The sequence below is a fragment of the Arachis hypogaea genome, chromosome 3 (genome assembly GCF_003086295.3).
Source record: "Arachis hypogaea cultivar Tifrunner chromosome 3, arahy.Tifrunner.gnm2.J5K5, whole genome shotgun sequence".
NCBI lineage: Eukaryota > Viridiplantae > Streptophyta > Magnoliopsida > Fabales > Fabaceae > Arachis > Arachis hypogaea.
The window spans coordinates 29,482,288-29,494,529 of record NC_092038.1 but is presented as its reverse complement, the minus strand read 5'-3'; the positions used below and the strand labels follow the sequence as shown (position 1 = coordinate 29,494,529).

The following is a 12,242-nucleotide window of genomic DNA, read 5'->3' as shown; positions in this document are numbered from 1 at the left end:
ACCTGGAGCTTTTAAGTCACCCATACTAAAAATCGCCTCCTTAATTTTTTCATCATTGATCTTTGCCATTAGCTTCTCATTCATCTATCTAGTGACTCTCCTAGGTATTTCTCTTACATAATCTTCCAAGTTCCTGTCCCCTATAGAGGTAAACAACTTGGTGAAGTATCTTTCCACTGACCTCATCATATCCTCTCTTTGTATCTACTGTCCTATCTCATCTCTCAATTTCTCAATTCTATTCCTATTTCTTCTCTGAATTGTTATTGCATGAAAGAAAGTTGAATTTTTATCTCCCCATTTAAACCATTTCAGCCTTGACCTTTGTCTCCAATACTTCTCTTCTTGCTTCCATAGCTCTGAGATTTGACTTTTCAATTCATTCTCTCTCCTATGATCACTTTCAAATGTATTGGATTTTCTGAATATGTTGCAACTCTATTTTTTTCTTTCAATTTATTTATCTACTCTCTTAAACTTCCTTCTACTCGACTCTATCAATTCCCTCTTGCATCTATTTCTCTTTCTTATGAACTGATTCCAACACTTTCTATTCCTGTCATCAAATTGCCAACTCCGCTTAATCACCTCTTTGAACTCCTCATGTTCTACCCAAAACACCTCAAACCTGAACTCCTTTTTTTATTCAAACTCACGCCTGTGTTTCCAAAATTAATGCATAGTGATCCGAACTTACAACCAGAGAAACTTTCAAAATCGCATTCTGGTTAATTTGCAGCCAATTCTAATTTACAAACACCCTATCCAATTTTTTTTTAGTGATAAAGTTATTTCTTGGATTACTAAACCTAGTAAACTTACTATCTTTGAGATCAACATCTATTAATCCATTATCATCTACAAACTTCCTAAAAGTTTTTAAATAAATTCTTGGCTGTGGATGAATGCTTACCTTTTCATCGTGACTTAAAATATCATTGAAGTCCCCCAAATAAGTTTTAGATTCTTCCATGTTCACATTACTTACCGTGAGCTCCTGCCAAAATTTTATTCACTTTTGAAAAACTGGATTTCCATACACAAAGATACCATACCATTTCAGTCCATTATTGTTATCAATACTAACTTTAATATAGTTATCACACCACTCATAAATATTAACATTAGCATTAGATTTCCATAACAAACTTAGCCCATCAGACATGTTCCGGAGTTCTACACAAAATATATTGTCAAAATAAAACCTTCTTTTTATTCTATTTATTTTTTCTTGTCTAGCCTTAGTTTCCATTAGAAACACTATGAGCGGTTTAACTTTTTTGCAAAGATTATATAACTCGGAGATTGTTAGGACAGTCGCTATTCCCTGACAATTCCAACCAATTATACTCATGGTTGAGGGTGGGGCATGCTAAGGCCCGCCTCCTCAGCCATTTGTATTCCCTTTAAGTGACCAGAACCATACATGAATAATTCATACTCCCCTATGTCTAGTGCAATGCTGCTATTCTTTATTTTCTTAGGCTCCCTGTCTTCTTGCTCTTCCTTCTATTTCTCATTTTTTAAGCATTGGTACATGTTTATTTTCTCGTTTTCTTTTTAAATTTAGCTTCAATTCCATCTTCTTTACAAATTGTGTTTCCCAAACAGCATGTTCTTTCCTTCCATCATCTTCATCTTCATCGCTTGCCAATTCTACATAGTAGACGTTCTCACCCAAGTTTACATGCCGCCCCACAAATTCATCTTCTCTGTCTTATGCTTCATTGCATAGCTTCTTGAGTTCTTCTTCTCCCATTCCACTCTTCAACATTTTTTTGAAATTCTTTCATCCCTTCTCGATCAACATTCACATATTTTTTCTTTCTTTTTGCTGTCATAAGTCTTTTTAGTTCCTGGCCCATGGTTACTTTTTCTATTTTTTTTCTCGGACCAACTTCCAATCTTCTTTTTGTTAGCTGTTCACCTCCCCTTCTTCTGTTGCATATAAATTCAGCCCACCTCCTTCAACACTCTAAACCTGTAATTGATTTGCCAAAATATTGGGCTCAACATCCTTTTTCGGCCCATATCAACTCACCTCTTGAACCTCTTTCCCCTTTTCTTCCTTGTGGGCTTGCTTGGTGTGAGCCCATTCATTTTTTCTCTCTCTTATCTTTCTAATGAGACTCTTAAATTTGTAGGCTACTCCTAGGTCAAGCTGCATATCTTCATATCCCTGAAAAGTACCTCTTCTTGGATGCATCCCAGCATGTCATGACTGTTGGATTCTTGTATGTTTTTTTTCTCATGTCCTAATATTCCACAGTTGAAACTGTAACTGTCCAGCAACCTCTCGTACTTGAAGAAAACCCACAATGATAGTATTTTCTCTCTATCTAACAGAAACCCGTAGACAAAGCTTTGGTAATATTAATGCCAACCCTGATCCTTAGAAAAGACCTCCTGAGAATGCCATCCACTATTGGATCTTCAGCCTCAGCCAATACTCCCAACATTCCTCCGATAAGAATTCCTGTCTTTTTATTCATGTGATCATGTGAAATTCCATGAACTTAAATCCAGAATTCCATGAAATCATGACTAATTTCAAAAACTTATTCACCCTCCATCCATAATCTGAGATTGACCAGATTTTCTCTCACATTCTAGGGACCATTCTGAATAATCTGTTAACCCTCTCTTCCTGTCTTTGAAGGTGAATAACATCTTTTTCAAACCAATGTCAGTATATGCAATTTCTTGTGGGTTTTTTTACATTTCTAATAATGCATTCCTACAAGTTTTGAAGCTCAGCTCTTTATCACTTATTATCTTTTCCACCACATTCAAACAACCTTTCTTATACCTCAGTTCTTCCAACTTGATGAGCTTAATGACTTTACCTTCTATGCTATTCATATTATATGTTGCTAATTTTTTACGCTGTATATTTCAGATTTTGCGGTAATTTTTATGGATTAGATAGCATAATGATTGTGTGAGAATACCGTTTGTGAGATTTGAACAGGATAAAAAAGCTCTCTTTTGGAGAAGAACATGAAGTTCTTAGAGGACTCTCCTATTGAGAAAAGAAGAACTTCCTATTAGAGTATTTGACCCACAAGATATGGATTTTAACATGTCCGTGTGCCTAAACTTATAAGCTAAACCATTTTATCCCTTTTAGACCTATATTGCCTTTTTAGACCCATATTGAAACTTTTTTTTTTGTTTATTTTGTGATCACTTATGATATGCATGTTTTATATAGATGTTGATTTAAATTCTTGCTAAATTTTTCAAGTTTTGTAAGTTTAACTTTTAATTCTTTGAAGCAGTGGATTGGTGTAATTTTCTGCACTATAATTGTTTGCTAATGTTTAATTTGGAATGGATGACTAAAAGTCTAAAATCTTAGTTTTGGCTTAAGAATAAGAACTTAGGAGAATCATGAGTTTAACTAATTTTCGTGATTGATAATAATTAGGTTATTTATATGGTGATTGCTACGGTACGATGATAAATATATACGTACCGATACGTTTAAAATATAGATAAATAACATCAAGACATGTGGAATTTATTTTCCACGTCAGCATTTAATTTTTTCTTTTTTAAATATATAATATATCACCACTTTTACTAAAATACCCTTTTAATTAAATAAAAATAAAAAACATTTATTTATTTAATTTTATAAAAAGACTTAAATATCCTTTTTTTGTTTAATTAGATAAAAATATCCTTTTAAATTAATCAAATTTTAAAATTAAAAAATTAAACAAAACAAAAATATATCTAAAAAAATTGTTTTTGAAATCTAGGTTTCAGAAATCCTTTTCATCTTGTCAAGTTCTTCTAATAAAAAATTGTTTCTGGGTTTCAAAAATCTTCTTCATCTTCTCAAGTTCTTCCCTCCCCTTCGTATATCTCTCTCTCTCCCCCTGGAGCCGCTCTCTCTCATCTCTCTCACCGTGGCATCGCCGTTGCTCTCTGTCTCGTCATCGTCTTGCACATAGTCGCGCGCGCAGGTTCAGGGGCTCGTCGTCTTCTTGCTTCGAGTGTCGCCGTCAGCCTCCTTCGCGATGATTGCTACGGACGATGTTAAATGTTACAGAAGAATAAATATATCTGATTGCTACGGTACGTATCGGTATTTTGTGTTTATGTTAAATGTTACAGAAGAAAGAAGATATGGAACAAAAAATTGGTAGCTAAAGATTCCAGCGAGAACTTTGTTCGCCAAGGTATATGGATTTCGACTTATTTTATCTAATAGCATGCTTGGATTAGTAACTCTTATACATTGTCCCTCTTTCTGGCGAAACCTCTCATAATGCCAAAAACAGAACTTCAACTTCAGATGATACTAGTATTATGGGTGTTAAGGTAGAAAAATCAGCAGAGTTTTCGTATGAGGAACTAGCCAATGCCACAAATAACTTCAATTTGGCTAAAAAGATTGGTCAAGGTGGTTTTGGTGAAGTCTATTATGGAGAGCTCAATGGCGAGGTTCATAATTTCTCTGTGTTACTAGTTTTGATTACAAGTATTTGAAAGAAAAGTTGCATATATTTTTTTATTAATGAGAAACTAAATTGCAGTTCTTTTAGTTGAATAGATGCTGCATGCATAGTCAAGTTTTATGTATGATAATACTGTTAGAATATGATGAACTGTTTTCTCTCTATTCAGTTTCTTTTGGCAAACTAAGGATTAAAGTATGCTAACTATTATACATTAACTAAACTTGCAAAGTGTTGGTAGTTCTTTTTTTTCCCCATTAATTTAGTACATAGTTATGAGTTTATGAATGTTGAAAGAGTATTCCTTGATCTTCATCTCCTTGTTTCCAATAAGAAGCAATAAAAGTAGAAGTTTTTCAGTATTAACTTCACACATTCACATTCTAGAAAGGAAAGTGAGATTTTTAGATTTAATAATAGGATTCTCTTATTTGCAGATATGTATATGGAAGTGTTTCTCCCAAAATAGATGTATATGCTTTCGGAGTTGTTCTATATGAGCTTATTTCTGGAAAAGAAGCTTTGATGAGGAGTGGTGGTGCATCTGGTGCTGAATTGAAGGGCCTTGTGGCTTTGGTGATTATTAATGACTTTGCTATGGAGTTGCTTCAGATCGAGAAGCAGCTCAAGGACGAAGCTCACAGAGAAGCCCTTAGAGTTGCCAATGAGGAGCGCAAGAAGCTCAAGGCTGAAGCTGCGCAAATCATGGCTCAGGAGCGCAAGATCGCACAACACGAATTCAGAGAAACACTCGTGCGTTTTTCTTTTTCTTCTTCCCACCCTTCTATGAATTTCGTTGTGCACACCAAGTGTTCAATGGTTTGCTTATTTGTTAGTTTGAGCTAATATGCACGTCAAATGTTTGTTAATTAGTCTCAATGGATAATTAGGTAGATATATGTGCTCAATGTTGTGTTCGTGCAGACGAGGTGCTTGATCTAATGACTGAACTACTTTTGAAATAAGTGTTGTTTTCTTTCTTTGGAGCCATAATGGCTTGTTGTTTTCTTTTTTTGAAAATTGACTAGGCCTCAATCTGGCTTTGATGTTCCTTTCTGTGATATTCTTTTGCTTAGGCCAAATATAAAGGGTTAGATTTTATCTTTTGCATTTGTATACCACACTATTGATTGACCCTTGTTCATTGTCATTGTTCTTTACTTAGCTACGTAATCAACATTTCTAATATTATTGCCTTTATGGTCTTTGTTTTGTATTTAGCTGTCAGTTGGTTCATTCTGGTTTATACTTTACATTGCTAATCTGTCAAAAAATCCAGTAATAAAATAGGAACTAGTTTCATATTTGATTATGCAACATCTAGAAACAATAAAAATAAGTCAATAATCAGCTGACATGGAGTTTGGAGGTATAGTTTTTATATTTTGGAAGTCTAGTTTTCGAATCTTTCAGGTGCGCTAAAGAGATACTTCGACCTATTGTTGCACACAGCCTTGATTTCATGTGTTTAAGTTAAACCTCTTACAGTCTTTTGATGCGCTTATTGATGTGTCATTCTTATGAATCCAGTTAAAAGAAGGAGCTGAGAAACTTGAAAATTGGAGGATGAAGGTCAAAAATCATGGTGAGAAGATGGCAGAAAAGAAAGAGTTATTGCGTCAACAAAGCTCAAAGTGGATCGATGAAGCTAATCTTGAGGCACAAATATTGGAATCCATTGTTTCCTTTCGCTGAGTCCCTTATACTTCCACATTTGTTATGGTTGGGATCAGTGTTGTGTTATATGTTACATAGAAGTTATATTTTTGTCCTATGTTCAATCAAGGTTGCATCATCATGCAAATAACGTATGCATTCGGGTTAGCCACTGCTACATTCAAGATGCATAATACACATGGAAATAAGTATGGATATTTTGGGTTAGTCTGGGATTATAGAGCAAGTACTAATGTACCAAGTTTGAATGCTTGAGTATGAAGTATTTAAGTAATAGTGACTGAGTTTTCCTTTTTGACCATTCTCTGAAAATTAATCTTTACTGTCATCAGTATTTATTTTAGTCTAGTGAGATGGAGAACATATTTCATAGTTAGACCATTTTTTGAGCTACATACCTATTTCAAGTGACAACTAGGATTATGAAACCACTGTATATTGTTTGATCATAACTTTAGTTATTTATAACTAATCTATAACAAATTAAAGAAGCAATATCACAAGTGAAATGATGTTGATTATCCATAGTCTCCCTTCTTACAAATAAAGAGAAACAAAATGTTCATCTAATAAATTCAGAATAACCTATAATTAAAAGCATCTTCACATAGTTCTTAATTAAAACTTCCGCCTACTAAGTTATCATAATATATAGAAAAAGAAACTATCAGATCAAATGCAATAAAACAAAAACATAAAACTACACAAAGATTGTGTGAAGTGAAGCAACATTCCTTGCGGGTGTGTTTCATAAACCACATTCGGAAATATTTGTCACTTACACGCTATATATGGCAGAAACTGCAGAAATAGACCTTCATTTCTTAATGAAGAGTCATAGACTTACAATGAACTTCCTCTAGCTTACAGGGTCATTAGAAGATACACTTAACCTCTTACTAGTACATTATATGAACATGATGTGACCAGTTCAATGTGACTCCTCCGCATTCGTCGTTCTCAAAGTGTAACCACGAATGCCTCCGGCAAAATTTTACATGTGATGTTGGTGTATATATATCAAGGTTGCTTCTTTCAAAAATGTAAAAAGCTTCATAGCAGAAAAACATCCTGAAGCACTTTCAGAATCACTTATGACCTCTATGACCTCCTCTAGAAGCACTTTCAGAATCACTTATGATATGAACATGAGAAAGACTATTGAGTGTCTCGTTGAAGAAACCCTCTTCCTGAAAGGTGTGAGTTAAAGCTTCTTCAAGGGATGACTTGGCATTGCCTTGCAAATCCTCGAGTACAGCAGATTTCTCACCAGGTGACAGCTTGTACGGTGATTTCTTTAAGAGTGTATTCAAAGCCGAAATTGCAAGTATCCTTGTCTGAGGAAGTTGACTTTTTAAATTCTTCAAAAAGTGGCCTATACGAGCAAAAGCATAAATAGTAAACACAATGCACAAAAGATAGCACAAAGGAGGATTCAAAAGTATATAACAAGCAATACAAACCAGCTGTTTCACTCAGGAGTCTAGTTGATGAATTTGGGTGGTTCCGAGAAGCCAAAGCTAGCAAGAGCAAAACTCTGTTAGCCATTAAATTATACCTGAAAGAGAAAAGTATTTTATTGAGCTAAGGCTTTGAATGTGCAAAATTATAAAATAGAAAGCATATGCAAGTCAAAAAGATGTAAAGCGGAAAGCAAAACAAGGATGAATAAGATAAAACAAAAGTAGTGAAGAAACAGAGCCTAAAGCATGTGTCAGGCCATCTCAATCTATAGTGAGTGTGAAACAACTTTAAAACCTAGTCAAATATGAAAAGAAAGAAGGCCAAATGAGTTGCCATTTACCGCCAATGCAAGCCAGTGGAATCAAAACTCATGGAGCCAACTTGAGAAACCAAATCTGAAAATCCCAGTCCACAAGTATGGTTGTCTTTGTCTGATATCCTAAAAAAGCTTTTAGATACTCCAGAAAATTGGATGTTGTACTTTACAAAAAGCTGTTGAAAATCAGGAACTATTAAATTATATCAAGACAATAAAACTACAATACAAGTCAACAATCATCTGAAGGGGATAAGTCTACCTCATTAATTGCTTTCTAAGCTTTCAAGGATTCATGATCAGAACTTTAAGGAGAAACCAGCAACGTATTAGTCTCTCAAATTACTCATAGCACAACAATTTCTAACTACAATGAGAAACAATGAAAATGGAAATACCTTGAGAGTATAGCCATGATAAATGAAGAGAATGACTTCAGATCCTGGAATCAAATAAAGCATATAAGAGACATGAAACTAATAACCACCCAGAAAGACAATTTAAACAAAATGCTTGATCATTACCGTAGTCAACTGTTTAAGAACCGTTTGTGAGGCAAGGACCGAACAAGAACCCAGCACTGCATATTCCTCAGCATTGGAATCCTGCAACTTGTTGGTAAGGGTGATAACACACTTAGAGATCACAGACGGCCATCTCTTGATTAGCTTCACTAGAGCTTTTCCTGCAAACCTAGCACCATATATCAAATTAAATCAGCCACAAAAACACTAGTGACATCAAGTAACAGTAAAAAATTGTTGGACTAAAGTTTTAGATCAAGTTAAACATTGACAAGCTCATCAAAACATACTTTGAATTTTACGATGATGTCATTGTGCATAATATTCTTTTCTATATTACTTTTGGTAGACCACAATTTTAACAGAGAAGATAAGGAAACAACAACATGAATAGTGAAGACATCATACTAAGCACCCATGATAGACATTGTAAAACTTTCTAAAGGCTAGTTAGTAGTGAATGAACAAAATGTTAAATGAAAACAATAAAGAAGATTGCAACCAATAAAACCCGTTTCATACCTTATCATATGTTTCCCAGTTACGGTTTACTACTTGTGTAACTGATTATTCTTTTCTTTTCTTAGTTATCTTTTGTAATAGTACTGTCCAGGAGAAGATGGCAGAAACCGAGTTTTTATCACCAGTGGTGAAGTCTCTAACAAGAGATGCAGAAGAGAGGAGGGAAGCAGTGGGACTGCTACTAGAACTCTTTGATCTTCCTGTAGTTTGAGGGCAAATTGAAAGAATTGAAGGGTGCATTGTAATGTTAGAATGATCTTCCTGCTTGAGGTTGCCTTTATTGAAGCATAGAAGACAGTTGTTTGCTTTATAAGCATTGGAGAATAATCTGAGTCTGTCCATATCAATACTAGGGGGGAACAAAAAAGGAAATATTCTTTTTTCTAGTGGAAATTTGTATTATTAAGGGTCTTTTTTAATACCTTACTGTAAGTTTTTGTGCTCTTGTCATGTTTGGGTCACATTGATTTTTGTTGATATAAGTACTGTAACATTGCTTTGTCATGTACCAACAGAGGGAGAATTCTTCTGTGGATTATTTTTCTTGTCTATAAGATTTTTTGTGTGTAAAGAACATTAGTTACTATATTGAAAGGGATTTTAATTTTAGTCCACATCTTCTCTATTTGGACTTGTTATTGTTTCTATCTTACCATTCCTTTTATTTTAAATCATTTCTAATATAAGGCCCCTGAAAAGAAATTGGGTTTGGCTACCAGTCAATCAAGTTGGTGTTGGGGGACATTTTCACTTACAAGTCAGCAAGGATATTCAGCTTAACAATTTCAACAAGCATATTCAACAGTTTCATATTTCAAGCTTTCAACAAGGATATTCAGCTTAACAATTTCAACAAGCATATTCATATTCATAACAGTTTCATATTTCCAGTACAAATCAACAAAATAACAAATTTACAGCTTACAAGTCAGCAAGGATATTCAGCTTAAAAATTTCAACAAGCATATTCAACAGTTTCATATTTCAAGCTTTCAACAAGGATATTCAGCTTAACAATTTCAACAAGCATATTCATTTTCATAACAGCAAGTCAGCAAGAAGTGCAGAAAAAAAAGTAAGTTTACAACTTACAAGTGCAATGCAGAACATAGCGGGTGTAATGCATTTGACAGAACAATCATTAAACTTCAAGTGCAGAACAGAGCAGAAGCAGATTACAGAACTGGAGCTTACCTGTTTGACAGAGTCACAGAGCAGAAGGGCGAGGCAACGGCGAGTTCGACCGGAAAAGCAAGGGCGACTGGGCGAGGGCGACGGCGCTGGAACGGCGAGTTCGCGGCAACGGCGAGTTCGCGGGTGGCGGGTCTGTATCTGTCCTATTCCTACTCCCTTGGTTGAGTTGGTTCCTTCAGAGTTCAGACCGGCGGTGAGACGAAGAGGATGATGGCGGGCGACTGGGGGCTGGGGGCTGGGTGAGTGAGGTGAGGCAGACTGGCGGAGGGCTGATAGGGTTAGGCTTAGGCGCCGTTAGGGTTGGGGGGAAAAGGGGAGGGAAAGTGGAAACTGGGGTCGGGTGGGGGTGGGGGTGGGGATTGGTACCCCTTATGGCTTTTCTTCTTTTTTTTTTTAAAAAATAAACCAAAACGACGTCGTTTTGGAAAAGGAATAAAAGAAAAAAAAATTTCTGAACCGGTCGTTTAACCAGAAACCGCCGGTTTTTCGGTTTTTATCAAAACCGGCCGGTTCAACTCGGTTCGAAACGGCTCTTTTCCTTATCCAGTTACATCACTCAACCGGATCGGTTTTGGATCCGGTTCACCGGTTTTTCGATCGAACCGGCCAGTCCGGTCCGATTCTTACAACAATGGCTCCAGCACTTGCCTTTCTTCTTTTTTTATTTTTTCTTTTTTATATTTTTTTCTTAAAAACCAGACGGTTCTACCGGTTCATTGGTTAACTACCGGTTTGACCGGTTATTTGCCAGACGGTTTCTAGACTTATCCGGACCGGTTAGTTGACTAGATCCCGATTAATCCGGTTGAACCGGTCAGTCCGGTTCGATTTTCAGAACCATGCTGGTTAGGGTTCCTCTAACCAACGGCACCGTTTTGAGCAAATTTAAGAAAATCGGTTGGGTCCCGGATCAGTTCGACCGTCAGGTTCTCGACCGATTTGACGGTCCAACGACGATTTCTGAATCTTTCGGTTTTGATATATGACCGATTCGTTTTTTATACCGGTCCACAGTTCGATCGACCGATTCGAATCGGTTTTCAAAATCATGGTCTGAGCCGCTATTTTTTTCGGTTCACGATTTGACCAGTTCGAGCAGTCGATTCGAAACCGTTTGCAGAACTTGGCGTTTTTCAATTATTCCAAAAATTTGTATAGGTGACGGTTCGGTTCGACTGACCAGTTCTTGGCCGGTTCGACGGTTCAATTGTGGTTATTGAGATTGGGGGTTTTAACATTTGTCTGTGTTGTTTTTTGTAGTGGTTCATGGTTCAATCGGTTCAACCGGCTGGTCCGAACCGATTTTCAAATATAAATTATAACTATTCTCTCATGTTTTTATTTTAAAATGCTTAATACATTTTAGTATCAAATTTTCAATTAAGCTTACAACACAGAAGTGGTTCAAGGAATTAAAATGCTAGAGTGAAACTTAATCTTCACCTAAATTCAACCATAATCGAACGAAAGATAGAAACATTAATTTTCAACAAGAGTCCATAAAAAATATAGTGCATAATAATTTTTTAAGTAAAAGAGATGAAACTAACAAGTCTTAGTAGTTAATATAATCTAAACATGACTACATGACAATTACGAATATTTAATTTTTGTTTGACTCCTTTTGTTTATACTTATTGTAATTCCTGGTAGCATATTCAATGACATTATGCAGCATCAAGTTGTGGGGCCTTAAAATCAAATCCAACGCAAGTTGCATCCTTGTACCATGATTAACCTGAAAAATATAAGTATTTTAGGTTACCAACAAAACCATACACATTAGCAATTGTAGTACTTTTTTTCTAGCAAAAGAAAATTACATTTATTGTATAACTATACGTCTTCCTGTAGTTTGTCATCTAAGTTGCCACCCATACCCCACAATCATTGCTGTGTTAAATAAGACGTGGTTAGCTTATGCAGATAAAAATTTAAAAGAGGAAAACACAAATACAGATATTCCTTACGAGTCAGGAGCTTGCTCTCCTGTTTCTAGCATATCCACAAATGCAAAATCAAGTATCCTTGGCCTAAACGGAGTGTTGTATTTATAGAATGAGTCATACTTGAGCA

At 35.6% G+C, this 12,242-nt stretch overlaps 1 protein-coding gene across 1 annotated transcript; it reads right to left on the bottom strand.

The window, feature by feature from the left end:
• Positions 1–7,234: 7,234 nt before the first annotated feature.
• On the bottom strand, positions 7,235–8,180 carry LOC112775649 (proteasome activator subunit 4-like). Its single transcript, XM_025819438.2, has 3 exons — positions 7,951–8,180; positions 7,610–7,704; positions 7,235–7,521 (listed from the first exon to the last, which is right to left on the bottom strand). The coding sequence occupies exons 1-3, from the start codon at positions 7,980–7,982 to the stop codon at positions 7,235–7,237; spliced, it is 414 nt and encodes a 137-aa protein (XP_025675223.1). The 5' UTR covers positions 7,983–8,180.
• Positions 8,181–12,242: the final 4,062 nt, after the last annotated feature.

Bases quoted from the DNA above. Each gene is read 5' to 3' on its own strand.
- LOC112775649 (XM_025819438.2), bottom strand. From the start codon at position 7,982: ATGAGTTTTGATTCCACTGGCTTGCATTGGCG. The intron at 7,705-7,950 runs GTAAATGGCAAC...TTTCTCTTTCAG, and splicing joins TCCACTGGCTTGCATTGGCG to GTATAATTTAATGGCTAACA. The intron at 7,522-7,609 runs GTTTGTATTGCT...TTGCTCGTATAG, and splicing joins ACTCCTGAGTGAAACAGCTG to GCCACTTTTTGAAGAATTTA.